This window comes from Diorhabda carinulata, chromosome 6, assembly GCF_026250575.1.
Source record: "Diorhabda carinulata isolate Delta chromosome 6, icDioCari1.1, whole genome shotgun sequence".
NCBI classification, from domain to species: Eukaryota; Metazoa; Arthropoda; class Insecta; order Coleoptera; family Chrysomelidae; genus Diorhabda; species Diorhabda carinulata.
This window is the reverse complement of record NC_079465.1, coordinates 20,526,043-20,552,850: the sequence shown is the minus strand read 5'-3', so window position 1 is coordinate 20,552,850 and position 26,808 is coordinate 20,526,043. Positions and strand designations below refer to the sequence as shown.

General features: G+C 35.0%; 3 protein-coding genes across 3 annotated transcripts; all 3 read right to left on the bottom strand.

Annotated features, from left to right (window-relative positions):
* Positions 1–1,832: 1,832 nt before the first annotated feature.
* On the bottom strand, positions 1,833–2,780 carry LOC130895779 (uncharacterized). Its single transcript, XM_057803327.1, has one exon. It carries the CDS (start codon positions 2,778–2,780, stop codon positions 1,833–1,835), a length of 948 nt encoding a protein of 315 aa, XP_057659310.1.
* Positions 2,781–3,538: 758 nt separating this feature from the next.
* On the bottom strand, positions 3,539–4,684 carry LOC130895778 (uncharacterized). The gene has a single exon (XM_057803326.1). It carries the CDS (start codon positions 4,682–4,684, stop codon positions 3,539–3,541), a length of 1,146 nt encoding a protein of 381 aa, XP_057659309.1.
* A 19,657-nt stretch (positions 4,685–24,341) lies between these two features.
* LOC130895777 (52 kDa repressor of the inhibitor of the protein kinase-like) lies at positions 24,342–25,622 on the bottom strand. Its single transcript, XM_057803324.1, has one exon. It carries the CDS (start codon positions 25,620–25,622, stop codon positions 24,342–24,344), a length of 1,281 nt encoding a protein of 426 aa, XP_057659307.1.
* Positions 25,623–26,808: the final 1,186 nt, after the last annotated feature.

Here is a 26,808-nt window from a genome sequence, read left to right as displayed (position 1 = left end):
TTCAAATTCATGTTGAAGACGCAGATTGGCTGCATTGGTTAAATTAATGTACTGTAAAGATGTCTCGGACCGAGACAGCTTTTGCCCCGGGCTCTCCGAGACTCTCGGTGGGCCCTGTTTACATTTGGGTCTGATGATGCTGGGGAGGGGGTGGGGATCATTCTGCGAAAAAGAAATTTTTTTGCCAATTGATTTTTTATTTTTTTAGTCGCATAATTATCGAAATTTCATTACTCCAATGAATCATAATCAAAATCGAACATATTTCAAATAATGTTTTAACTTAAAGGTTGCTATTAATAAGCACCTATTTTTTTGTACCTTATTAGTTACTAGGTTTTTATTGAAATTTACATTTTTGTCTCTATATATCTCGAGCGCTGACTAGGATTATTTCATTTCATTGAGAAAGCAACTCTATTGATATATATATATATATATATATATATATATATATATATATATATATATATATATATATATATCTTTTCTAAATGAGAAATCGAAAACATCCCCTGATGAGATCACAGTCAGCGTTCGAAATATATACGGAAAAAAATGTTTAATTTAATTATTAAAAAAGATTGAAAAGTACAACTTAGAGAAGAACAACCACAAAATTTTAAGGTATGTAAATATTTAAAAGCTGCTTATTTTCAAAGAAACATATACAGACCAAAACATAAATTTTTAGTTATTGGTGTTATTTTTTATTCTAGATTAAATCTATACAAATATATTAATGAATTGAAAAAATTAGTGGAAAAGTTAGTGCCAGAACCGGGAATTGCCGAATTTAAATATAATATATAATATTTAAATATATTTTAATTAAAATATAAATTTTTAGATTTGATTAAAAATTCAAAGGGTGAATAACATAATACATATAAGTTTAAAGTAGAATTTTATTTACAGCAAAAATAATGATAAAAGAAGCAAAACAAATTCAAATTAATATACACTGCATTTATCTATAATTTGACTTTTCTTGCCTTTAATCTGGCAAAATCCTCTATCACTTCATCAAAACTTATTTTTCTTACTATGTCATGTTCAATACTTAATATCATTAAGTGGTTAAGTCTATCTTCTCCCATTGCAGGTCTCAGCCTGTTTTTTATGAGCGCCATTTTGCTGAAGGCTCTCTCACCAGTTGAAACTGAAACTGGTATTACAGCTAGTAACCGTAAGCAGATGCAAATTTGCGGTAATATGTGTTCAAGGCCTTTTTGGTAAATGTTGTTCAAAATATCAACTGCACAGTTCAAGTTTCCTTCTCCTGAGTTGATCACGCCATCTTTAAGTAGCTTAAAGTAAATGGTCAATTCATTTTCTAACTCATCCTTTGTAAGATCTCGTGGGTTTCCGTTGACCAGATCTTCTGCTACACCATCAACATAGAGTTGATTAAGTTGTAACGTGTTTTCGGTAGGAGATATGATCGGTGTGAATACATCAGACAATTCTTTCATCTTCTCAGTTATTGATTTTATTTCCAAAGAGAGCAAATCTATGGACGGCAAAAAAACTTTCACTTTGAACCGATCTGTCACTGTTGTGGGATCGTGCTGATTTTGAGAATTTCACGTATTCAAAAGTAACAAATTTAATATATTTGATAGCACAGATTTTTTACAATAATTTTTAAAAATCATGAACAGAACTATTAGCAATTACAGTTTTTATTGATGTCAATGTTCTTCTTCTTTTTCTTTTTTTTTTCGCGGCAACCTCGTACTTGCGTTCGAGCTGTCAAATATGCTGCGTTCGAGGTATTCAACACTAACCTAGGTCCCCGCCTTGAAACGCCTTAAGAGTTTCAAAATGAATTAATCTTGGTTGGGTAGAACACATATCTTGACTACAGGACGCTTCAGCTCCGTTGTTGCAGTTCTGATAGTTACGGAACGTATGATGTTGTCAACACCGGGGTGGATTTGGAGGATTCGTCCGAGTTTCCACTTTAGTGGTGGAAGGCCGTCTTCTTTGACTATGACCAGGGTGCCAACTCGAAGTAGTTGAGGATGGTTTATCTTCCATTTAACTCTGGTCTGAAGATGTGAAATATATTCTTTGGTCCATCTTGACCAGAAGCGTTGCAGAATTTGTTGTGTTTTTTGAAAACGTGATAGTCGGTTTTCCTTGATATCAAGGAGTCTCGGTTCAGGAATCGTCGTTAATGCTTCTCCTATCAGAAAGTGCCCAGGAGTTAAAGGATTCATATCGTTTGGATCATTAGATAATGGATAGAGTGGTCGGGAGTTCAAACAGGACTCTACTTGACACAATACTGTAACAAATTCCTCTAAAGTAAGAGCCGCGTCCCCCATTACTCGTCTCAAATGATGTTTGGTAGATTTTACTCCAGATTCCCATATCCCTCCCAAATGAGTAGATTGTGGGGTAATGAATTGCCACTGTACACCCTCCTTTGAGAGATTGTCTGAGATATATTCGTTGTTAATATTAAGAAATGACTTGAGTTCATTATTTGCGCCAACGAACGTAGTTCCATTATCTGAATGGAGTTCATGGCACTTACCTCGTCTAGACATGAAACGCCGTAAGCAGGCGATAAAACATTCAGAAGTGAGATCACTTACAACTTCCAAATGCAGGGCCTTTGTAGCAAAGTAAACAAATAATGCTACATATGCCTTGGTAATTTTGGGATTCCTTCCTTTCCGATCTCGAAGTAGGAATGGTCCGGCATAATCTACACCGGAGACAGAAAATGGACGGGATGGCGTGATACGAGATGAGGGTAGGTTACCCATAAGGTATTGTTGTGGTTTGGCATTAAATCTGAAACATCTGACACAATCTCATACGACGCCTTTCACTAACCTGCGACCAGATAGTGGCCAGAATTTTTCTCTAATGGAAGCGAGAAGAGCTTGTGGGCCTGCGTGTAAGAGTCTTATATGTTCAGAACGTGTTAAAATTAATGTTAAGTGTGTTTTGTAGGGGAGAATGATTGGATGTTATAGTTAAAAATAGAATTGTCTAAGCGACCGCCAACCCGTATTATGGAATCAGAATGGTCAAAAAAGGGATTTAGGGTAAGAAGTTTGCTTCCCTTGTATAGTGGCTCAGAGTTGAGCAGTTTATAGTACTCATCGGAGAAATGATGACGTTGTACTGAATGTACCAAAAAATTCAAAGAGTTGTCAAGCTCATGAGTTGTCAAGGGTCCAAGTCTTTTGGAGTTTTTATTTTTGGGTCGAACGTTGTGAGTGTATCGTAAGACATACGCGAAGATACGCTGAAGTCTTATGAAACTTGAAAATTGTTTGATACAAGAAATAATGTAAGTATCAAACACATTTATGTAACTAGCAAAGGATAAAGCCTTTGTGCGGACTTCTGGGATGATAATAGTGTTGTCCATTGTTAGGTCGTGTGATGGCCAGCATGTAGTTGATTTTATTAACCATGATGGTCCGTGAAACCAAAATTTAGAATTTATTAGTTCTGTTGGATTAATTCCACGTGATAGTAAATCAGCAGGATTGTCCGTGGTATTCACGTGTCTCTATAATTCAGCCTTAGCTAAATTCTGAATCTGTGATACGCGATTGGCGACAAAGGTTTTTAAAATATGTGGGGAAGAATTTATCCAAGCTATACAAATTGACGAATCAGTCCAATAGGTAATCTCATTGGGCTGAAAATCACATGTTACCTTTTCAACTAATTCTGCCAGCAGAAGAGAGCCACAGAGTTCAAGTCTTGGTATAGTAATGAGTTTGAGTGGTGCTACGCGTGTTTTGGAACACAATAAATTAGAAGTGCAATTTCCTAACGAATCGCTACAGCGAATGTAAATGCATGCACCATATGCTGCTTGTGATGCGTCACAGAACCCATGTAACTGTTTTGTAATGCAATTAGACAGTAGAATTTGTCTAGGTATTTTTAGACTGTTGATATTGAGTAAACGAGAATAATAGTTAGACCAAGTAGTATGCAGGTCACTAGGTACAGATTCGTCCCAGGATATTTTTAATTTCCAGAGTTCTTGTAGGATTATTTTGGCTGTAATTGTGACAGGAGAAAGTAGTTCAAGCGGATCAAATATTTGTGCAGTAGAGGATAGTATTTGTCTCTTTGTAATTTTTGGTGAACAATTAGAGATGTTGATGGAAAATTGTAAACAATCAGCAGAAGGATTCCAGAGTAGGCCTAGAGTTTTATTTTGAGCTTCATCACCTATATGCAGAATCTCAGATTCTGCGTCATGCTCGAAAGTATTCATGTTGGACTTCCATTTCCTTAGAGGAAAACCATACTCAATTAAGAGTTCAGAAAGTCTTACCTTAATATTATTTACTTCATCTACTGTACTAGCTCCCGTGAGAAGATCATCGACATAGAAATCGTGTAGTATAATGTTGCAGATGTCAGGTGATTCATTTAAATGACGATAAGCTACTTCGTGAAGTGATCTAATTGATAAAAAGGCAGCCGGTGCTGTGCCATAAGTCACAGTATTCAACTGATATGTATTAATATCCTCATCAGATGTAGATCGCCAGAGGATTTTTTGTAGATTTCTTTGTCTTTCTGTCACAAGAATCTGGCGATACATTTTTGTTATATCAGCACTTAATACGTAATTATGTTTTCTAAACCTTAAAAGAATATGAAATAAGTTGTCTTGAATATTAGGACCTACCATAGTGATGTCATTGAGTGACAGTCCAGAGGTTGTTTTTGCTGAGCCATCAAAAACAACTCGTAGTTTGGTTGTGGTCGAGCTTTCCTTCGAGACACAGTGATGTGGAAGAAAAAAGCCTGAATTGTCAGTTTGAGAACTAGCAAGAGACATGTGTCCAAGTTTTATATATTCGTCAATGAAATTTTGATACTGTGCCTTTAGGTCAAGATTTTTACCTAGTCGTTTCTCTAATTTAAAAAACGGCGTATGGCAGTGTTTTTGGAGTCACCAAGTACAGAAGTTTCGTTTTTTAGAGGTATGGTAACAATAAAGCGTCCGTCATTGTGTCTTGTAGTTGTGTTTTTATATAATTCCTCATATAGCCTTTCTTCATAAGAAAGGTGTGAAGTCTTTGGAACTTCCTCAATTTCCCAGAATTTTGTGAGTTGAGATTCTAGAATATTAGTGGAGAGAGTGCAATGATGTGTGACAAACCTTCGAGTATTAGTAAATATTGGACCAGAAACTATCCATCCAAATTTCGTTTTTTGTAAGGTAGGTAGATTCTTCCCCAGTTTGATCTGACCTATGCTCAAAAGATCCCAAAAGGTGTCAGCTCCTATCAATAAATCAATAGGTGCAGGATGATGAAAATTGGGATCGGCAAGTGTGATTTTCTCAGGAATATTAAGTTTAGCTAGCTCAAGTGGTAAGGATGGCAGATGGTCTGTGATTTGGGGTAAAGCAATACAGCTTATTGTTTTTGAAAAGTTGTTGATATTTGACCTGAATTTTAATAAAGTTGATGATTGAACATTGTGGGACATTAGACTAATTCCTGTGACCAAAATGTCAATTTGCTGTTTATTCAGTTGGAGAGTGTTGCACAGTTTTTCAGATATGAAGTTTACTTGACTTCCACTATCAAGCAATACCCTGCACTGATGTGGGTTTCCAAATCTATCAAAAACAGTAACAAGGGCTGTTGAAAGTAAGATTTGTGGTGATTTGGAGAGTGTAGATGTGAGGCTAATCTGTGTGTTGCTAGAGTCTGAAATTGTATCAGAAGTTCCAGGGCTATTAATTGCTAACGTATTAATAGGGATTTGGTTCTCATTTTCTTTTGAATTTGGAAAATGGAGTAATGTGTGGTGTATTTTTCCACATTTATGACAACCTGTAGACTTGCAGTCCTTGGTTCGATGATTTGAACCTAAGCAGTTGATACATAAGCGTAAACGTTTTGCAGTATTCAGTTTCTCTGATGGGGATAGTTTTGTAAATTATGGTTATTGTTACACATACTACAATTGAGTTTGGTAGATGTTGTTATAAATGACTTTGAATGTTTGTTAGTATTAAACTTAAGGTTACGTTTAGGTTCATCATTTGAGTTGCAATCTAACGATGATAGGACTCTACAACGTTCCTCAATGAATTTTAATAATTCCTTCAAGGTGGCTATTTTAGTAGCATCATTGCGTGATTCCCATGCTCGATGGGTGATATGATCAAATTTTGTAGTAATTAAGTATACAAGTAAATCATCCCAATGATCTGTTGGTCTCTCTAAGACATTTAAAGCATTGAGGTTTTTCTCTACACTGTCAAGAATAAAATTGAGACCTTCATGAGATTCTTTTGTTAGTGTGGGTAATTGAAATAAGCCTGTTATGTGATTTTTTATCAAAGATTGTTTATCTTCAAATCTATCACAGAGTAACTTCCATGCTATGTTATAGTTTGCTTCGCAAATTTGTAATGATTTGATTTTGTCTGCAGCTGTACCTTGAAGAGATAGCCTCAAATAATGAAATTTTTGTACATTTGTCATTCTAGAGTTGTCATGAATGATTGACTTGAAACTGTCTCTAAAAAACAACCATTGGTCTAAAGAGCCATCAAATGTGGGCAAATTAGTTGTGGTAAGCGAATATTTGTATGTATTGTAGTATTGTTTGGATAATTACTGTCATTTCCATGTATACTTGTATGTTCATGTGTTTCGTGTAACATAATGAATTTCTTAACAGCAGAAGTTATTTTATAAAATTCATTTTCAAATTGTTCTCTCACAGGAGAGTGTACTGTGTCATAATTTATTTCAAAATCAGGATCTTCAGATTCGATAGCAAGTTGCGCTTTGTGAAAGTCTTCAAAAAGTGTTTCTGCGTTTGTTAGGCGTTGTTGCAAATCAAGTAAATCTATATCATCATCATCCTTTATAGTTTGAAAGTATTTAGTGAATCTTGTTAAAGAGCTTTTTGCTGAAGTACGTTTAATTTTGTTTTGATTGGACATTGTATGAAGTAAGTTGAATGTATGTTTCGAATAAGTAAGTAATTATATAAGTATTTCAACTAACAAATTTTGTGATTCAGTATTATAAGAAATATGTAATGATTAGGATCACTCGCAGTTTTTCAAAGGAAAGATATGTTAAAGTGAAACCCACTACAAACGTTCCAATTGTAATGTGGAAAATAAAGTATATGTGTCAAGCAGAAGTACTGTTCATGAATAATTAGAAATATAGGTAAAATGGAAGGCACTGACCTGAGTGAATCTTGATGTAGGTGTGTGTAGTTGAATATTTAGTAATATTTTGTGTCCAGCCACGTGCAGGACACAAAACAGAACTATTAGCAATTACAGTTTTTATTGATGTCAATGTTCTTCTTATTTTTCTTTTTTTTTTCGCGACAACCTCGTACTTGCGTTCGAGCTGTCAAATATGCTGCGTTCGAGGTATTCAACACTAACAGTCACGTTGAAGCTATGGTCTGGCACCTCCGAATCATCAAAAAACGTTTTCTTTTTTCTCCCTCTTGTCGGCTGAAATTCAGGCGATATTAGGAAGGTCGACGCAATTGACTTGGACTCTTCCAAAAACTTATCCCAACTACTCCTTATAGTTGCAATGTCCGAAATTAAGCCTTCCATTATTTTTGCAGAGTCCTTTATGGTAATCTTTGAATTTTGTAAGACTTTATTCCTTTCATCGATCACTTTCAAAGTTTTATACCAAATTGTGGTAAATAAAACAAATTCAAACGAGTTCGTCCATGTAATCAAGGCATCAACGTCAACCTGCGTTTCTGGTGGTAAGTTCGTTTCATCTGATATGCTGACCAAAGCATGAATAATGTCTTGATACCTTTTAGTGAGGGGACGAATCGCATCAACTCTAGCACTCCACCTTGTGGTTGAAACTGAATGGAGGGACACTCCGGTAGTTGTTTGCAAAATCTTCCATCTACTAGGACTCATTGAAAAAGTTTTGTACAACTTTTGAACGTTGCCGAAATATGACTTAACTTCTGTGCTCACTTCCATAGCGTGAACGCCACAGAGATTTAAGGAGTGTGCGCCACATGGAGAAAAGTAGGCTTGAGGGTTATCATTAAGGATTCTCATTTTGACCCCCTTAAACTTTCCTGACATGTTCGAGGCATTGTCGTAGGCTTGGCCTCTGCATAACTGAAGATTTAAATGAGAATCTTTCAAAACAATCTTGATCTTGTTCGCTATGGCCTCTCCTGTTTTTTGATCAAAGTCAGACAGCTGGAGAAATCTTTCATAAACACCCCATAAACCGTCGTTTCGACTGATGTATCTTATCACGAAAACTAGTTGTTCTTTGTGGGAAATATCGGGTGTTCCATCAACAATTATACTAAAGTATAGTGATTCTTGAACTTCCCGGATGATACTTGATTTCACTTTATCCCCGCAGACTTTCAAAAATTCATTTTGGGTTCTCCACGACAGATAATGAGCTTGCAATTTTTTCCCAGACTCTTTAGCTCTTGCTAGCGAATCCAAGTGATCTTTAATGTTAGAGTTGTATCTTCTTAACAGTTTGAGTGTTGATAAAAATATGCCACAATCATCTTTGTCGACAGTCGAACTAGTCCCTCGAAATGGTAGGTTTCGTTCTGCCAAAAATAATATTACGTCAATGACGGCTGTCAAAATTCTTCTCCACTTTTCTTCCTCTTCTCTGATGCATTTTAAGAGAGAATCGTCAATACCAGATTTTTTTCCTTTAAGAGTGATCACTAACTCTTTCCATTTAACATAATTATTTACATGATTTACATTCGACTCGTGGTCTTTAACTCGATCGTAGATTTTTTTCCAATTGTCACTAACGCCACATTTTACAAAATTTGATAATTGCTTGTTCTCAATACTTCTGTCTTCAAACAGATAACAAGGGTAGCAAAAAATGCAGATTTTTCAATACTCCAGGAAATCCAATCTCTATCCGCAGATTCCCCATTACTTAGTTTTTTTGACAAAATGGACGTGGGAAACGGTCTGCCAGAATTATCCCTTGGAATGCCCTGCGGTTTACCAGGGAGTCCCGCTAAAACCAAAAGATCTCTAGTTTTGATGTCAAGACGACCCCAGGTGCCAGGGTCTTTATTCACGTTGATTTGTTCTGATTCATCGATAGTTTTCTCTGAATCCAGGTTGGCTGTCGTTAAAACATCGAAACTGTCTTCATCAGTTTTGTTATTGTCTTCCACAGATGAAATTTCTTGTTGTTTAGGTACTAGAATCGTCTCAGCTTCTCCACGATTATACAGATCCGGCACTAAACATTGAGAAGTGGATGGAGATGGGTCCCCTAGTCGGTCAGTCACCAGATTTGCATTCGGTAGTAAAAAACAGTCAAGCGTTCTTTTCCCTCGTTCTTAATTAAAAAAATTAATAATAAAAAAAAGTGAGGAAACAAAAGGCAGAGTTTCAATCAATTACCTTTCGAAAGTAATACCGATTCTAATAAATTTAGTCAAAACCAGAATACAGTAAAACATCGCTTATTCTAAATGATTGAGACGAAAAAGCTAGTGTGACGATGTTCAAAAAGAGGTTTGGTCAAGATCTTTAATAATGAACAATTGGTTTCTTAAAGACATTGAAAAAAATCCAAATAATCTATGATAGTATGGAAAACAAATACGCAAAATCCTGAAAATCCAGGAATCGATCAATTGGACGGCATTATGCAGAGACCTATTAACCAAAAAGGACATCAATTATAAATAAATGGAATTAAACATTTTCATTTGAATTTACATAACATTCAATTAATTTAGATTAAAATTTGTTTTCCTTGAAAAATTTGACTCTAGAAAAAACAAGTTGAGAAGACGGTTTAAAGACGCAATATTCACTTTTCTTTGTAGGGCGAACATTTAGAAACTAAGCTGTACCTTTTGTAGCCTTAAAAAAACAAAAAACTAAACGGTTGAAAGAAAAAAAATCATTTCGCAAAATGAATAAACTGTGACAGTTTGACTGGATCCAAGTAAAATATGATTAATTATAATTTATAATATTAGTCTGAAACCATCTTTTCGCAAGTAAAATACGTTCCGGTAACTATGCACTAAATATTAAATCTAATTGAAATTGAAAGAGAAATTCACTTACCTGAAATTATAATACGTATAGGTAAGTACTCGCACAATAAATTCCCGTCAGCTGAGGATTAAACACTGCACACTACACAAACTGCCTGGTACTACTGACTAGTATTTGTTTAATGTTTACTGAGTGTTTAAAGTGGGGATGTTATTAACCGGCTATTTTGTATAAAATTCTGAGAGCTCGATACCTGGATGCAGAAAACCGGAAACTAAGTTCCGTGAAAATCCGAAGCCAAAGGCTCTTTATGTTAAAGCCGACTCTCAATAACTCGAACTTCGATAATTTGAAATTTTTGATAAATCAATGTCTTCATCTGGTAGCTTTGGTAAATCGAAAAAATGCCGTGTTTGATACTTTCAATAACTTCATATGCTTATCGTAATTAGAGGGGGAGAGAACCTTCAATAAATCGAACTAGGCTGCTTCCCTATAATTCGCATTTTTCCTAGAATGTTTTCATTCATTTTCCGAGTTATGATTACCTCCTAAGCCTTTTTACTTTATCTTCGAAATTTTCTCTAGTTTGTCACGATGAGTGAAAGCAACAAATACGTTATAACAGAATATAATATAATGTTATTCAACAAAATATTAGTTTTCTATCACTCCACATATAAAGTATTGTAAAATTTAAATATTAACTTCAAATTTGCATCATCAGCTTTTAAACAATAGAGAATTTAAATTTATATTATAAACATCCAATAAATTGATTAAAAAAAAATAATAATTTTTCCTTTGATTCGGGGGCCCATCAGCATGGGGGGCCCGGGGCAAAGTGCCCTGAACATCATCCTCAACTCTGTTAGCGTGAACCAAGCACTGAAGGGCCACTTGAAATCTCTGAATACCAATTTTGGGCTGATGTTTAATAATAAAAGGATCTAACGCAGAAACACCCCGAACGATCAAGAACTTCACAGGACTCCTTTCTTTCAGTTTTTCAACAATAGCAACAAGAAGTTCCCTGCACTGCAATCGAAAGTTCATAACATCTCTCTCATCTACTTTGACTTCTCCAAGAAATTTTCTGGCAGCAAAACCAACATCAATTTTTTTGTAATGAAGAAAGTTTTCAGATTGACATAGGTCAATATCAAGCAGTTGCTTCACAGTAATTGCAGCCTTTAATTTATCATCACAGACAAATCTTGTCATGAGGGCTCTGATTACATCATGCAGTGCTTCATACAAAAAGGGAGCAAGTGGCTTTGGACTCTGAAATCTTTTCAAAAAGTGTTCCAATTCAGCTGCAATTAATTTAAAAAAACTCAGCTTACATTTCATCAGTGGATCTTTAGCAGCTTGTTTTATCGTAGTGGCAGGATTACTTGAAAGAGATTTGTTGTTTTCAACAAAATTTTTAACATGATCAAAAATTTCAAGTGCCCTTCCTAGACACTGTACATTTTCCACCATCTATATATATATATATATATATATATATATATATATATATATATATATATATATATATATATATATATATATATATATATATGGTGGCTAAACACCCCAGATGGGGTAACGCCGCTCTTACGAGCTTTCTAGATCTTTTTTTTTTTTTCTTTGTTTCGGGGTAGATCAGTCCCCATTCTCTTCTGTTTATATCTTGTGGCACATATCCTGCCAGGCTCGTCTATCTTTCGTTTTTTCTTGCCAGTTCCACATCCCAATTCTCTTAAGGTCGTCTTTTACCTCTTGCCACCATGTAGACCTTGGTCTTCCTCTTCTTCTAGCATTTCCAGGGGTCCAATCTAATATTGAGTACGCTACTGTTTCCTCTCCTGCTCTCCATACATGTCCCAGCCATCTTGCTCTTTGTTGTTTAATTTTTCTTACTATGTCCTCTTTAATTTCTTGTGCTATTTCATGGTTCATTCTTCTTCGGTACTCATTTTCTGTTAGTTTTACTGGTCCTAATATTCTTCTTAATATTTTTCTCTCAACAATTCTAAGTCTTCTTCTTGCTTTTTTGTCATAGTCATAGTTTCTGCAGCATACATCATGACCGGTCTAATAACTGTTTTATATAGAAATGTTCTTTGAGACACTTTTAACTTTTTTAAAAAGTACTTTTATTTAAAATAAACGACTTATAATTTCTACAGAAAATAACTTTACAGACAAATCAATATTTGAATATTTTAACAATAAACAGTAACAAAACAATGAATGAACTCTAATTTTTAATGCATTGAACTTATATTTATTTGATACGTGTTTTGGAATCCGCTGACTATGTGAATATTGTTTATTGCACTTTGGAATCCGCTGGTCGTGTGGCAGTGTCGAGGACCTTTCACATTTCTCCTCCCTCCTTTGGTGTTGACTTCGTCCTCGAAGTCTCTGAGAACAAATCTTGGAGAATCTGGATTTGAGTGGGTTGTAGTTTGGGACCATATAAGAATCTGGAAATTCTTTTTCGTTTCTTTACAGAGACTGTTATTAAAATGGCTAAAATAATAAAAATTGTAATTAAAGAAACCATACTGAGTCCTGCGGAGAATTGCGGCAGGAGTGGGATTGGTTCAATGGGTTGAACTTGTCCGTGCGTCTCTGGAATTTGGAGTTTTTCTAGCATAATTTCGTGCTTCGGATGCAGCTTGATTGGGACTACTTGCGGCACTGTAATTTCTTGCACAATTTTCTTATTGTATCGTATTCCTTCTATAGTAATTGGCTCGTTTGTCATTAAGATGCTACTTCTCTTAATTTCTTGGTTTTGAATTATGGTTGGATGAACTATTCCTAATAGAATTACTTTGCTGGTTTCTTGTGAAAAGTTCTCTGTTGTGATTGACTTGGTGCAATTCTCTATATTCGGGATTTTGCATTGCGATCTTATAGGTTTCGTACAGATGATGTGTTCAGCTAAGCTGGTGCAGATTTCGTACCATTTATTATTTGCGTAGTAATGCGCGGGTGGCAAGATCATAATGTGATCATTATTGGGAATTGGGTAGATTCTAGATGTAAGGTAAGAATGAGGATAAAGGATGGGTATTTTCAGTATTATGAGCATGGTCTTGGTGGTAACGCAAACTAATGATTTAGAAGCTTCAATTAATTGATAGGGATGTTCGTCACTGATTAAAAGGGCATTCCGAGAATATGTTTCTAATAATTCTCGTTTTAAAGTTTCCAGTTCATCTAAAGTAAAGAGCTCAATATTCGAAAGGTCTTGTTGGGATAAAGTTATAGTTCGAATCAGTTTCAAAAGGAATTCGTTTATAGTTTGAAGGTTTAGAATTTCATTATGAAGTGCAACGTATCCATTGAAATCGGATGATAACTTGTTTACTGCAGCCACAATTATTTTACTATTGTTATTTATCAAATTTAGAAGATTATTAAATCTCGTATCAATAGAGTGTCCAAAAGATATCTCTTTATTAAGGTTGTTAATGATTTCATTTTCTTTAACCTCTACAGCAGTAATTCGTGATTTCAATAATTCCAAGTCATGATCATCAGGGTTCCCAGATATATATTTAATAGTTGTTCCGAGGAAGTTGAACAACCCTCTTTTATGTTTACGGGTGATTTTATGAAGATTATCTTTTGCTTCGTTTAAAAGGTAATTATATTGAAATTTCAAAGGGGCTAAAGGTCCATTTTCTAAAGGTGAATCGAAAAGGTCATTAGGGTTCGTTTCTAAAGTATCAGTTAATTTTTCTAAATTGATTTGTAAAATATGTCTATGATAATGATTTATCTCGTTTGATTTGCCTATGTCTTCTGCATAATAGCCGTTATTGGGGATTTCTTGTATCTTGAGCGGATGTCCCAGGGATAGGGTCGTTCTGTAAAGAAGGTCTATCTGAGATATTCTTTTTCTTTACGTTACGAAGTCGTTTTGCGAATTTTAAGTGAGTACTTGTGGTGTTTTGTTTGTCGGTCTTACCAACAATTTTAGTTTTGAGTTGTTTTTTTGGATGCAATTTAGAATATGGAGAGCTTAGTTTGTGTCGATGTTTTTTCTTAGTTACGTAGACAGAATTAGTTGGATCGATTACAGGAATTGGTTCAGTATTTTCATTTTGTTTGTCTAGAATTTTCTGTCGTTTTTCTTTTTGTTTATTATATAAGTCTATTATGAATGGTTGGAGTTCGTCTTTATGTCTTTGGTTGTATGTTTCGTATAGCGGAAGATCAAAATCGAAATGTATTTCTTCGGCATAGGGGCCATAAAGAATTGAAAAAGGTGAAAAGTTAGTGGAACTGTGGATTGATTGATTATAAATTAGAATTGCATGTGTGAAAGTATCATCTAAGGGATCATCTGGATTTTGGTCTCGTAGTGTTCTAAGTTTTTCTATAAGGGTGGAATGGAATCGTTCAACAGGAGAATTAGAAGATGAGTTATTGACCGTCGTGAAATGTATTTCAATTTTGTGGAGTTTCATGAATTCCTTAATTACAGCAGAATTAAATTCAGTGCCATTATCGCAAACAATTTTTTTCGGGTAATTGTGGTGAGAAAAATAATGTCGTAGCTTGCTAAGGATTGATACGGAAGTTTTATCAGAGATTTTATAGCATTGAGCATATTTGCTAAATGAATCTACAATCGTTAGATAATAATTTTTGTTACAATGGAACAAGTCAATGTGAATTATGTCGAAAGGTTTTTGTCCTAATAATGGGCCTAACTGAGGTAATTTATAAGGGTGTCGTTCATATTTGTTTTTTAAGCAAATCTCGCATTGATTTATTAAATTAGAAATAGTAGTTTGCATGGTTGGCCAATAAAATTGATTTTTCAAATGTTTGTAAGTTTCGAGTATGCCGTTGTGATTTTCGGTATGATATTGTTTTACACAGTCTATTTGTCTTTGTTCTTCTTCTACGTCTTGTAGTAACTTATTACAAAAAATAGCCTTAACGGTCGAGTCAAAAGTTTCCTTAAAGTAATCACAGATAAAGGGTCGAAATTAATGGGGTACATGTATCGCGAATTTTTCATTTGGTCTAAGTATTTTTTTGAGAGCATCAGGTATTTCTGTTATCCAATTGTCAGTGAGGTTTACGGTATATCTATGTTTTTTGAAAGGTTTCTTATAAATAATGTCATATTCTCTAGATTTAGGGACAAATAATAATTTGATTTGTTGCTGAATTGATTGGATCTTCAGATATAGGAATTCCGGAAATCGGGTTTTCGGTTGCGGTGTGTTTGGTATTCTCGCTGAGAGATTGATTTTTGTCGAATTCTTCAAGGAATTCGTCTAGATCAAAATCGTGGGGATCAGGGGGTTCGGCACAAATAGAAGAATTTGAAAGTGCGTTGACCTGTACTCTGGAAAGACAGTCGGCTACCTGGTTTTCTTTGCCTTTGCGGTACTTTACATCGAAATTGTAATCCTCCAGTTTCAGTCTCCATCGGGCTAACCGAGATGTGGGGTCTTTAATTTTGCAAATCCATACTAGAGGATTGTGGTCGCTTTCGACAGTGAATTTTTGACCATACAAATACGGGCGGAAATGTTTACAGGAATCTAAGATTGCCAGAAGTTCTCTTTCGATAGTTGAATAATTTTGCTCGGCGGAGTTCAAAGTTCGGGAGTAATACGAAATGGGATGGTTGTTTTGTGATAATACAGAGCCAATGGCAATATTGGAGGCGTCGGTTGTCAAAACAAAAGGTTTTGAAAAATCTGGGTACTGCAAAACTGGGGCATTGCATAAGAGTTGTTTGCACTTCTCAAAACATTCTTTGTAATTGACATTCGTTGGGTCTATGATAGCTCCTTTACGAGTGCATCGAGAAAAGGGTGATGTTATTCTTGCAAAATTTGGGATGAATCTTCTGTAATATCCAATGAGTGCTAAGAATGATCTCACTTCTTTCACAGTCTTTGGAATAGGGAAGTTTTTAATGGCCTCTATTTTACTAGGATTGGGCTTAATGCCTTCAGGAGTCACAATGTGACCAAGGAAAGCGACTTCTTTTGTCAGAAATTCAGATTTGTCTAATTGAATTTTCAAATTTGCCTTTCGAAATGTTTCAAAGATTGCAGCAATGTGAATCAGGTGTTCTCGAAGGGACTTAGAGAAAATTATGACGTCGTCCATATAGACGAAACAACATTTGTAGAGAAAAGGTCGGAGAATGTTATCCATCAATTTTTCGAGAGTGGAAGGTCCGTTTTTAAGACCAAATGGCATTCGTAAAAACTCGTAGTGACCGTGTGGTACGGAAAAAGCTGTTTTTTCGATTGAATTTGGGTGGACTTCAATTTGATGGAAGCCTTGGGCTAGATCAAGGGTAGTAAAATATGTAGCTTTTCCTAGATTATCTAAAATGTCTTCTATATTGGGAAGATTATATTTATCTTCAACGGTGTTTTCGTTTAGTTTGCGGTAGTCAATAACCATACGGAATTTTTTCTTGCCGGAAGCTTCGGTTTTTTTTGGTACAACCCAAACAGGGGCGGAGTAAGGAGACATTGATGGTCTAATAATTTTTTTATCGAGTAATTGATTAATCTGTCTGGAAATTTATTCTTGCATTGCTTTCGGATGTCGGAAGCCTTTGACGTAAATTGGGTTTTCGTCTTTTGTTCTTATTTCGTGCTTAATGACCGAAGTAAAAGTTAAATCAGAATTATCGTCATAGAAAATATCCTTATATTTGTTACAAAGCTTCAAAATTTTTTCCTTTTCTTCTTGGTTCAGATGCTGAGTACGAATTAATGAAGGATCGAATTTACTTGGACCGTTACATATTTCGTATTTATCTAAATGCTCGACATGTATAGGTTCTAAGGGCAAAGGGGTTGGTAAATAGATATCGTTAATGTAACCGTTGGCAACAGTATGGATAGATTCAGGAATTTTAATGTTATTTATTATAGTTTCGGGTAGGAGAATGTCGCCATTGAAGATGTCTACAGGAATTTTATTATGCAAGGTGTCAAAAGGAATAGTAATATTAAGACGTTTTAATGTAAGTAATTTACTTTGATAATCTATCAAAGCATGCAAGCGTTCTAGGTCGTAATTTCCTAATAGTATGTCGAAGTCTTTACTCCAATCGGCAATTCTAGCGTCGATGGGTTCTAAAATGTTAAGTTCTTCGAGCAAGGGTGTTTTAATATTGGAGTTATACTTCCGTGTTATTTTCATGGAAGTCAACATGAAGGGCTTATTATAAATGTGATTTGAGTTGAAAAAGGTAGAAGCTTTAGGAGATATGATTGTATCTGAGCCTCCTGTATCAATTAAGACTTTTAGTTTTGATTTTGGCATAATGAAGTATGGTAGTTGGGGGTTGTTACGGATATTATTAAGATTTATTGAATTGGTGCTTCGTGAGTGGCTTCGTAAAAATTTTCGACCTGGGCGTCTGGATGAGAATTTTCGTTTTCAAAATTGTCATTTATATCGTCAAAGTCTAAAGTATCGTTAGGGTTGAAGTGTTCATTTTGATGGGAATCAACATTAAAATTAAAAGTTTTTCTCGTGGAAGTACTCATTGGTTAATTTCTAGTAGAAATAGTTTGTACACCACTCATTGGTTGTGGGACATTTCGAAAAGTTAGAGAATTTCTTTGGTGTTGTGGAGCAAGGGGGTTTGGCTTATTTTCAAAAGAATTGCTGGTAGATGGATTATTAAATGTATTGTTATTACCAAAAGTATTATTAGGCTGAGATCTAGTAAAACTTTGGTTATTTCTAAGAGGGTGGTTATTTTGGATTCTATTTATAGGAGAAATAGGGATATTTGAAAAAGAGTTATTTCGTGGGGGACTTGGGTTAATAATAGGGTTTCGCGTGAAAGTTTGATTAAATCTATTGTGGTTTGAAGGAATGGAATTTTGTTTTGATTTTTGGATAGAGGGTAGTCTTCTATTTTGTTGACTCCTCAAAAAGTTCATATATAATTGTTGATTTTTATGATTATCGTAGGAGATACATTTTTGCAGGGCTTCATCGAGAGAATTTATTTGAAAATGTGATAAATATTCACAATATGGCTCGTTAATGCCAGTGCAAAACGTTTTGAGAGCAATATTTTTAAAGTATGGGGTTTTGAAATTTACAGTTTCTATATTATCATTAAGAGCTATGTGTTGAAGCAAATCATTTAAATTATTAGAGATTCTTTGGTGATATTGGTCATACGTCTCATTATCGTACTGAACTGTTGTAGATAATTGAGTTAGTAAAATATCTTCGGAGCGTCGATCTCCGTATTTAGATAGTAATGCTGGACGTGCATCAGTCCAAAGTGTTAAATTTGAGTAGTTTAAAAAATCTCTAGGTTCACCTTTTATACGAGATATAATATTGGCATTTAATATGAATTCTTGAGGTTGAGTGAGATTCTGTGACCGAAGGAACGTAATTAAGTTATCTACCGATTTTATAAATGTTGAAAGATTATCTTTCGAACTAAATTCGGGTAGAGTGGCACAGAGGCTGGAGATATCATTGTTTTGAAGAGACATATTCAGGCTATCAGTGTTTCGAACTTTTAAAATTTGATTTTTAGAAAATCGAGAACTATTAGCTGAAGTAGAACTGTCCAAAGGGTTTATAGAGAGATTTGACAATAATAAATGTAAGTTACTTTCAGAAATATCGCTAAAAGTGCTCATAAATAAGGTGAAAAGGAACGTTGTACTTACAAGAGGATGATCACTGGTGATGTCTTCTGCATACTACGTTTTTCTCGCCTTGGTTCGATGGATCGTCTCGTTCAACAACTAAAGTTGACCAGGAAAACTTGTGTTTCTGTACGAATTTGATCCTGTTCGCAACGCCAGAAATGTTCTTTGAGACACTTTTAACTTTTTTAAAAAGTACTGTTATTTAAAATAAACGACTTATAATTTCTACAGAAAATAACTTTACAGACAAATCAATATTTGAATATTTTAACAATGAACAGTAACAAAACAATGAATGAACTCTAATTTTTAATGCATTGAACTTATATTTATTTGATACGTGTTTTGGAATCCGCTGACTATGTGAATATTGTTTATTGCACTTTGGAATCCGCTGGTCGTGTGGCAGTGTCGGGGACCTTTCACATTTCTATATATTCTCATTTTTGTACTTTTTCGTAGTATTTTGTTTTGCGGTAGTTTTTTGTTAGCGTAATATGCCCTGTTAGCTGCTGTTATTTTTTCTTTGACTTCTGCCTCTTTATTTCCGTCACTACTTAAGGTTGTTCCTAAGTACTTGAATGTATCTACTTCCTCAAAATCAAAATTTCCAATTTTTATTTTCTGTTTACCTCCTATAATACGTTTATCTAGCCTCATTATTTTTGTTTTCTTTTCATTTATTTTGAGACCCATTTTACTTCCTTCTAGTACTATTTCCTTTAGCATTTCTTCCATTGTGTTTCGACTTCTTGTGATAAGTGCTATGTCGTCTGCATATGCTACTATTTGTCCACTTCTAGTTTTTATTGTTCTCTTGTCTATTTTACGCATCACATATTCCAGTGCCAAATTGAACAGCGTCGTTGATAAAGCATCCCCCTGTTTTACACCCTGATTTATTTCAAATTCTTCTGTGTTCCCCACTTGTGTCCTTACTGTGACTGTTGTTTTCTTCATTGTACACTGTATTAGTTTTCTTAGTTTGGGGTGTATTCCCAGTTCTTTTAGTGCCGACATGAGCTTACTTCTTTTTATCGAATCAAACGCTTGTTCAAAATCTATGAAGAGTATTTCCACTTCCATTTTATACTCATGCGCTTTCTCCATTATCTGCTTGACCGTATGGATAGCATCTATTGTAGATTTTCCAGATGTAAACCCGGTTTGGTACTGTCCAATTATGGTTTTGGTTTGTTTTGAAATTCTTTTTTGTATGAGTGTTGACAGTATTTTGTATGCGGTGTTTAGCAGCGTGAGTCCTCTGTAATTCTTACATATCTGTTGATCCCCTTTTTTGTGTATAGTAATAATTTCACCAGTTTCCCAATCCTCAGGCATTTTTTCTTCGATCCATATCTTTTTGATCAATTCATATAGCCGATATTGGAGGTCAAAGCCTCCATATTTTATTAGCTCCATATTAATACCATCTAATCCAGGTGCTTTTCCATTGCGGCTTTTATTGATTATTTCATAGATTTCCTCTCTTGTTGGTTCATCCGTATTTTCGGTTGCATTTTCTAGATCTTCTATTTGTTGATATTCTTCATCTTGGAGTACTTCTTTATCTGTAAGTATTTCCTTAAAATATTGCGTCCATGTCATTTTGTACTGGTGTTCATCTTCCGTAACTTTTCCGTTGCTATCCTTTATGCCTTTTATCTTCCCTTTATTTACCTTATTTTGTTCATTTATGCTCTTATAGAACTTCTTCGAGTTTATATTTATATTTTCCCTTTCTATTTCCTTTATTTTGCTGTCTATCCAATTTCTTTTTGCTCTTGTATTAACGCTTTTTGATTCTTTTCTTAACTCATTATATTTTTGTAAGTCCTGTTGCTTGCCAGTTTGGATCCATTTTAGTCTTGCCCCGTTTTTTTTATTTAGTATTTCATGACAATTTTCATTATACCAGCCTTTATTTGTTGTTTTTTCTTTTATTCCGACATGTTCTGCTGCTGCTTCTTTTATACAGTCTTTGATTTGTACCCACTCCGTTTGTATATCATTTGACTTTGTCTGTTCTCTTAATTTTTTTGTTAAAGTATCTCTGTATTTTTTTCTTGCATTTGTGTGGTTCAATTTTTCAATGTTCCATTTCTTTTTTTTAGCATCTCTTCTACATCTTTTAACCTTCTGCTTTATAGTTGCTGTAACTAGAAAGTGGTCCGTATCTGCACAAGCTCCCCTAAATGTTCGGACATCCTTTACAGAGCTTTGTTTCCTTCTTGTTATTAATATATGGTCTATTTACGTGAATGTTTTGTTGTCCGGGGCACTCCAAGTCACTTTGTGGTGGTACGGATGCTGGAATTTGGTGCTGCTTATGACCATATTCGTACTTATAGCTAAATTGCACAATATTGTTCCATTATCATTTGTTACATTGTGTACTGTATGTTTTCCTGCAACTTGTTTTATGTAATCTTCTTGACCTATCTGTGCGTTAAAATCCCCCAGTACTATAGTTGTATCTTCCTTGGGTATTCCTTCGATTTCCTTCTCCAGATTCTCATATAGTTTTTCTTTTTCTTCTTCTTCAGCATTTTCTGTTGGTGCATACACGTTTAAGACTGATAGGTTAAAGGGGGTTGCTTTTATTCGTAAATACGCTATTCTCCCGTTTACCGCCCTAAAGTCTATTATATTGTCTTTTAGTTTTTTGCTTACTATAAAACCTGTCCCACCTTGCCCTTGTTTCTCGTTTCCTGAGTATAAGAGGGTGTACTCTTTTTTGTTTATAATTCCCTGTTCTTTCCATCTAATTTCTTGTATGGCTGCTACATCCACCTCATATTTTCTTAGTTCTATTTCTTCCATTTTTCCTGGGGCCAGCATAGTTCTAACATTCCATGTACTAATTTTAATTTCCTTTTTTTTGTTTACTTTTTTATTTATTATTTTATTTTTTTTATTTTTAGTTCTATTTCCCATTTTATTCTTGTTTTTTGCTATTTTCGGTATTGTTTCATTATCCTTTAGCACGTCCTTGATCTTGCCATTGTTTTCATTGCATATTTCCATATTACCATGGATCATTAGTTTTTTTCGTCTCTTGAGATTTTATTTAAGTGCGCTGTCTCCATTCCAGGTGATCGTTCACTTGTCGTTCTTTTCCCACTGTTTTTTGGTAGGGTCCTTTCCATGTCCATCTGATCTTTTTGGAAACTATACATATCATAAACATTTCCTTCCACGTGCAGCTTATGGTATTTGATATGTGCTCTTTTTCCTTCTTGCCTCGCCTTCTTAAGGTAGGGTATTAGTACTTTCCTACTTTGTTGTACATTCTTGGTATTGTCCTCGTTGATCCATATATTTGTACCCTTAAGTTTTTTTGCGCTTTGTAATATTTCCATTTTCCTTTCTCCTCTATTCATTTTTACAAGTACAGGTCTATTCTTATTTCCAGCAAAGTTTGTACACTATTTTTATAATTTATTTTTCACTTTTCACTAGTTTTTCTTGGGTTTTATGTAGACCGATCTAACACACTTCTGTTCCACCATCTAGTGCTGCAAAATTTCAAAGGAAATAATTTACTGCCTGTAACAGCAGTAAATTCTGCACGGCGAGAAGGAGAATCCTTAAAGAGAAAATACATATGGGTTAATAAACTATTCAAATCCCATTTAACCACTTTCAAGCCATGTTTTAAGGATCCATGGACCACATGCAGACCACAAGTACCCATATCAAGCAGCTTTTTCCCATTAAAATTTGACACATCATCTTCATATTTAACTATTAACTTCCGCAGAAAGTAGTTGTTCACATTTGGGCCATCCATAGAAACCTGAAGCAGATTAAGAAGTGGCAATGTAGATAAACCTTCTATAAATTTTTCAAGCAAATCATCAGCAGTAGCTTTACCTAAAATTAATACACTATTTAAGTAACGGGTTGAGACCTGGTGCGAATGTTCATACCAAAATCTTATTACTAAATCCATTTGCCCTTTATGGGCAACTTTATTGAATGCTTCATCAAAACAAATAACAAAATCATTACAAAGCTTGATGTGGTCCATTAACTGATTCAAAAAATAAGGTGCTAAACCATAAGAAACTAGGTAAGCAACTTTGGAACTTCCAAGTTTGAACTGCTTTGCAATGACACTGTCAGGGAACATAACTTGAAAATTTTGACTAATATCAGCACATGAATTGTGAGACATTTTTTTGTTAACCACATGCATCGCCCAAAGGCACTCAGCTTTTAAAACATCATCTTTGAGTAGATATGAATTTATAGTATTTGAACTACTACATAGAGTTTCACCGTTTCCCTTTGATTGAGAAGGTTTAATAATAGGAGTTGATTGAGAAGGTTCAATAATAGGAGAGATTTGACTGATTATATTTTGATTTTTTGAAAAAAACATTCCAACTGGCTTTTGTTGAGACTTTGCACTGACAGATTTTATATGAGCATTTGATTTTAAGTGAGAATTTAAAGCTCTTATCCCCATATTACTGAGTTCAATAAATTTATGGCAAACTGTGCAATATGATTGGTTCACTTTATCAGGAACATCACTCAACCATTTGTTGAATTCAGGATGCAAATCAGGATCCAGCCACTGTTTGTTAAATTTTGTCTTCTTCGACATTATACTGAAAAAGAAATAAAAATGCATAAATATCTAAAATAAAAATATTTTCTAAATGATTGTTGCTTAAAAAACCTTAATAAATAGCATTTTTGCTATTATTGGCATTAAATGTTTATCCTACTTTTCAGCATAAACAATAGTATAACAAATATAGTGTCATGACTTAAAACATAAAATAAAAACTAAGAAGGAATAATAAAATTAACTTACTTTGCTTTAATTGTAAATCCAGATGTTTGAGTATGTAGTCAGCAGCATGGGTTCACACAGAAATTAGAAAACTACTTTTTGCATAGACTAACAGAAGCAGATTAATCCATCTAATCTAGAAGCTAAGAATTAAATTAAAGCAACATTCTTTTTCAGAGGCACCAAAAAAAAATTCTTTTCAGAGGCGCCATCTAGTGAGAAGTACAGCAAATTCTCTTTCAGAGGTGCCATCTAGTGAGAAACACAGCAAAATATTTCAGAAGCGCCATCTGGTGAGGCGTAGCGCAAGGATTTTCTAAAATCTGGAGTTACTCCAGATTTTACTTTATTTTAGGATTTTCCCTGACTTTTTGAAATTTTTTGTAAATTTCCCTGACTTTTTGAGAATATTTCCAAATTTCCCTGACTTTCCCTGACCATTTTGCAATTCCCTGACTTTCCCTGATTTTCCCTGACTTTCCAGGTCGCTGTGAACCCTGACATTGTTCTATGACATATTGTCAATTTGCTTTTAAGAAATGCGTTTGAGAACTTCTTGTTTATTAAAAGAATGGATAATGGAGCTTCGAAATCCTGCCATTACTTTAATTTTGTTAGTATTTAGTCGGGGAGCTGGCTACATAAAACTGTACCCAGGGACGTATTTATACCTTTTCAATGGGGGGGGGTTTAACCACTGATTTTTGTTTTGCTCCCCATAGGCTAAGTGAGCTAAACGTATCTTGGTTTTGGAGTACCTATTAAAAAAAAAAGAAAGTCATGCCAAAAAATTTATTAAAACTTAAGGTACTCATTGTAACAAAATTAAGTTCATTCTTTTTCTTCTTTCAGCTAACTTATTTATAATTTCGGAGGCATTTAATTTTATCGCGATATTTCGATGCACACTCATAAGCGCGAGGCCTGTAAGCCTCTCGTCTCCCATTCTATTTCTTAAGTACGTTTTTAGCCTCTTAAGAGTGGAAAAATTGCGTTCAGGCGTGGCAGTTGACACTGGAAGTGTCGCTAAGATTTGAAGAAGCTTCTTAACCGTTGGGAAAAAGAGTTCGTCACACCCGTCCATAGCTTCTAATACGGTAAAGGGCTTTTCCTGATTAGACCAATGATTGTGCCAGAGCTCATACTCGCTTACCAAACCTTTTATTTCCACTTCACTAAGAAATGTTGCTCCTATCCCTACTATACATTTCTTTGCTGCTTCGGCATTTTGAGTCTGGTTAGGCAGAAGCAACTGAATTCCTGAAATTGCTTCTTCGTGAGACTTAAAGCGAGCATCAAGCTCGGTGGTTACGTGTTCGATAAACGGGTAGAACACATTTCGTCGATAATAAACTTCTGCAGTTTGATCTGGTATATTACTGCGATTTATTTGTCTACCACTTACTCTTGGAGCACTTATATCAGTGGAACTCAACTTTCTTGCTTCCTCAAAAAGATTTGAGAATTCCTGTTCATTACGTAGGTTCTGCAAGGTGGTTTTAATTGTTGTCACATAATTGCAAGTATTAGCTAAGTCAATATTGAGTTTTTGCAGGACACGGTTCAAATTTGATGTATAAGAGAAAATTTTCTTTAAAACTATCATTGACACTATAAACTGGCTATTTTCCATTGCGACTTGCAACTGGTAAGCTTGGGTTGCTACTTCCCTTTCCGACTCTTGGAGAGCTTGAAGTGTAACAAGTACCACGGGAAACATATCGGAAAACCTTTCAACGGCTGTGTGTTTCTCCGTCCAGCGTGTCTCATAAAGCGAGATAAGGGTTGAATGAGGTGCTCCAATCTCGTCCGCAGTTTTTTTTAGAAGGCCATCTCGGAGTGCTGATTGTCTAAAGAAGTTAATTATGCTTATAATAGTCCCGATACAGTTTCTGATTGCAGGGATCTGGCAAGAATGAGCCAAAACTAAGTTCAAAGTATGAGCTGCACAGTGTACGAATTGTGCTCGGGGATATTTATTCGTAATTATGGTTCTTACGCCTTTCAACCGTCCGCTCATCACAGCGGCTCCATCATAGCCCTGACCAACTAAATTCTTCAAATCTAATCCGAATGATTTTAGCCTTTGCATGATCGTCGAAGCTCAAGCTGCAGCTGTAACGTCACTAACATGAACAAATTCAAGAAAGTCTTCTCGAATAAGAGCCTTTCCAGAAGAGCAGTCAACATAGCGAAGGCAAAGTGACAGCTGTTCATGACGTGACACATCCTGAGTTTCGTCGGCAAGTACAGCAAAGAAACCTGACTGTTTGACTCTACCTATTAGTTCCTCTTGAATAGCACTTCCACATAATTCAATTATTTCATTTTGAATAACGGACGATGTGTACATAGCCCTAGTATGAGTACTTTGAGTAAGTAAGTGATTTTTAAGAACTTCATCACCAGATCGTGCTCGAAAACGAAGTAGTGCGCGAAAATTTCCATCATTATTTAACGGATCTATAATGCCAATTTCACCAGAGTCTTGATTTCCCCTCAAAGGCAACTCTTGACGTCCGCAAAATAAGATTGTGTCTATTATGGCACACAGCCTCTGTCTGTTTTCTTCGGCAATGATTTTATTTTGCGCATTAAATGATTCTGTAACATCACGGGATTGACCTTCCATAACACTTGCGAAATTGCTTGCCCGTTCAACAGCATATTTATGGTAATTTGTATTTCGATGTTGTTCGATCTTCTCCAGAGCTTTTTTCCAGTTATTAAATGGCTTTGTGACAAAACTTCCAAGTTTTTGATCACCGCGACCACCTTCGGTCTGTCCAAACAAAACGCACATTTTGCATAGTGCCCCTTGTGCTATATTTGAATAAGCTAACCATGGGTTCTTTTGGGTCCAATGACGTTGAAAACAAAGATTTCTGTTACCAGTGACGGGAAACTTAAAAGTCTCAGGAGGAGTCCAGGTTTCTTTCAAAGCTTTTAATTTTTCATTATCATTTTTTGGAGCTTTTGACACATATTTGCCAATATCGTACTCGTCTTCCATTATAACAGAATCCAGGCTATCTAAAAAGAAAAACACGTTAAAGATGGGTGTGAGATTAAAATTAAAATAACTTACTGTGGCCTGTTTCATCTTTGTTCTTAGAGCTGGAGGGAATTGAAGCATCTGTATTGATATCCATACGCACACTGGGTGTACTTTCATTGTTTTGCGAGTTCGATTCGTCGTTGGTTTTCATCTTCTTTGGAAAAAATGCCAAAAACGACTGCTGTGAAGTACGTTTCATTTTTCTTTCACTAAAATATAA

What these genes read in the sequence shown, in the direction of transcription:
- LOC130895779 (XM_057803327.1), bottom strand. Translation starts at nt 2,780, where the DNA reads ATGGGTAACCTACCCTCATCTCGTATCACGCCATCCCGTCCATTTTCT.
- LOC130895778 (XM_057803326.1), bottom strand. Translation starts at nt 4,684, where the DNA reads ATGGTAGGTCCTAATATTCAAGACAACTTATTTCATATTCTTTTAAGG.
- LOC130895777 (XM_057803324.1), bottom strand. Translation starts at nt 25,622, where the DNA reads ATGCAAAGGCTAAAATCATTCGGATTAGATTTGAAGAATTTAGTTGGT.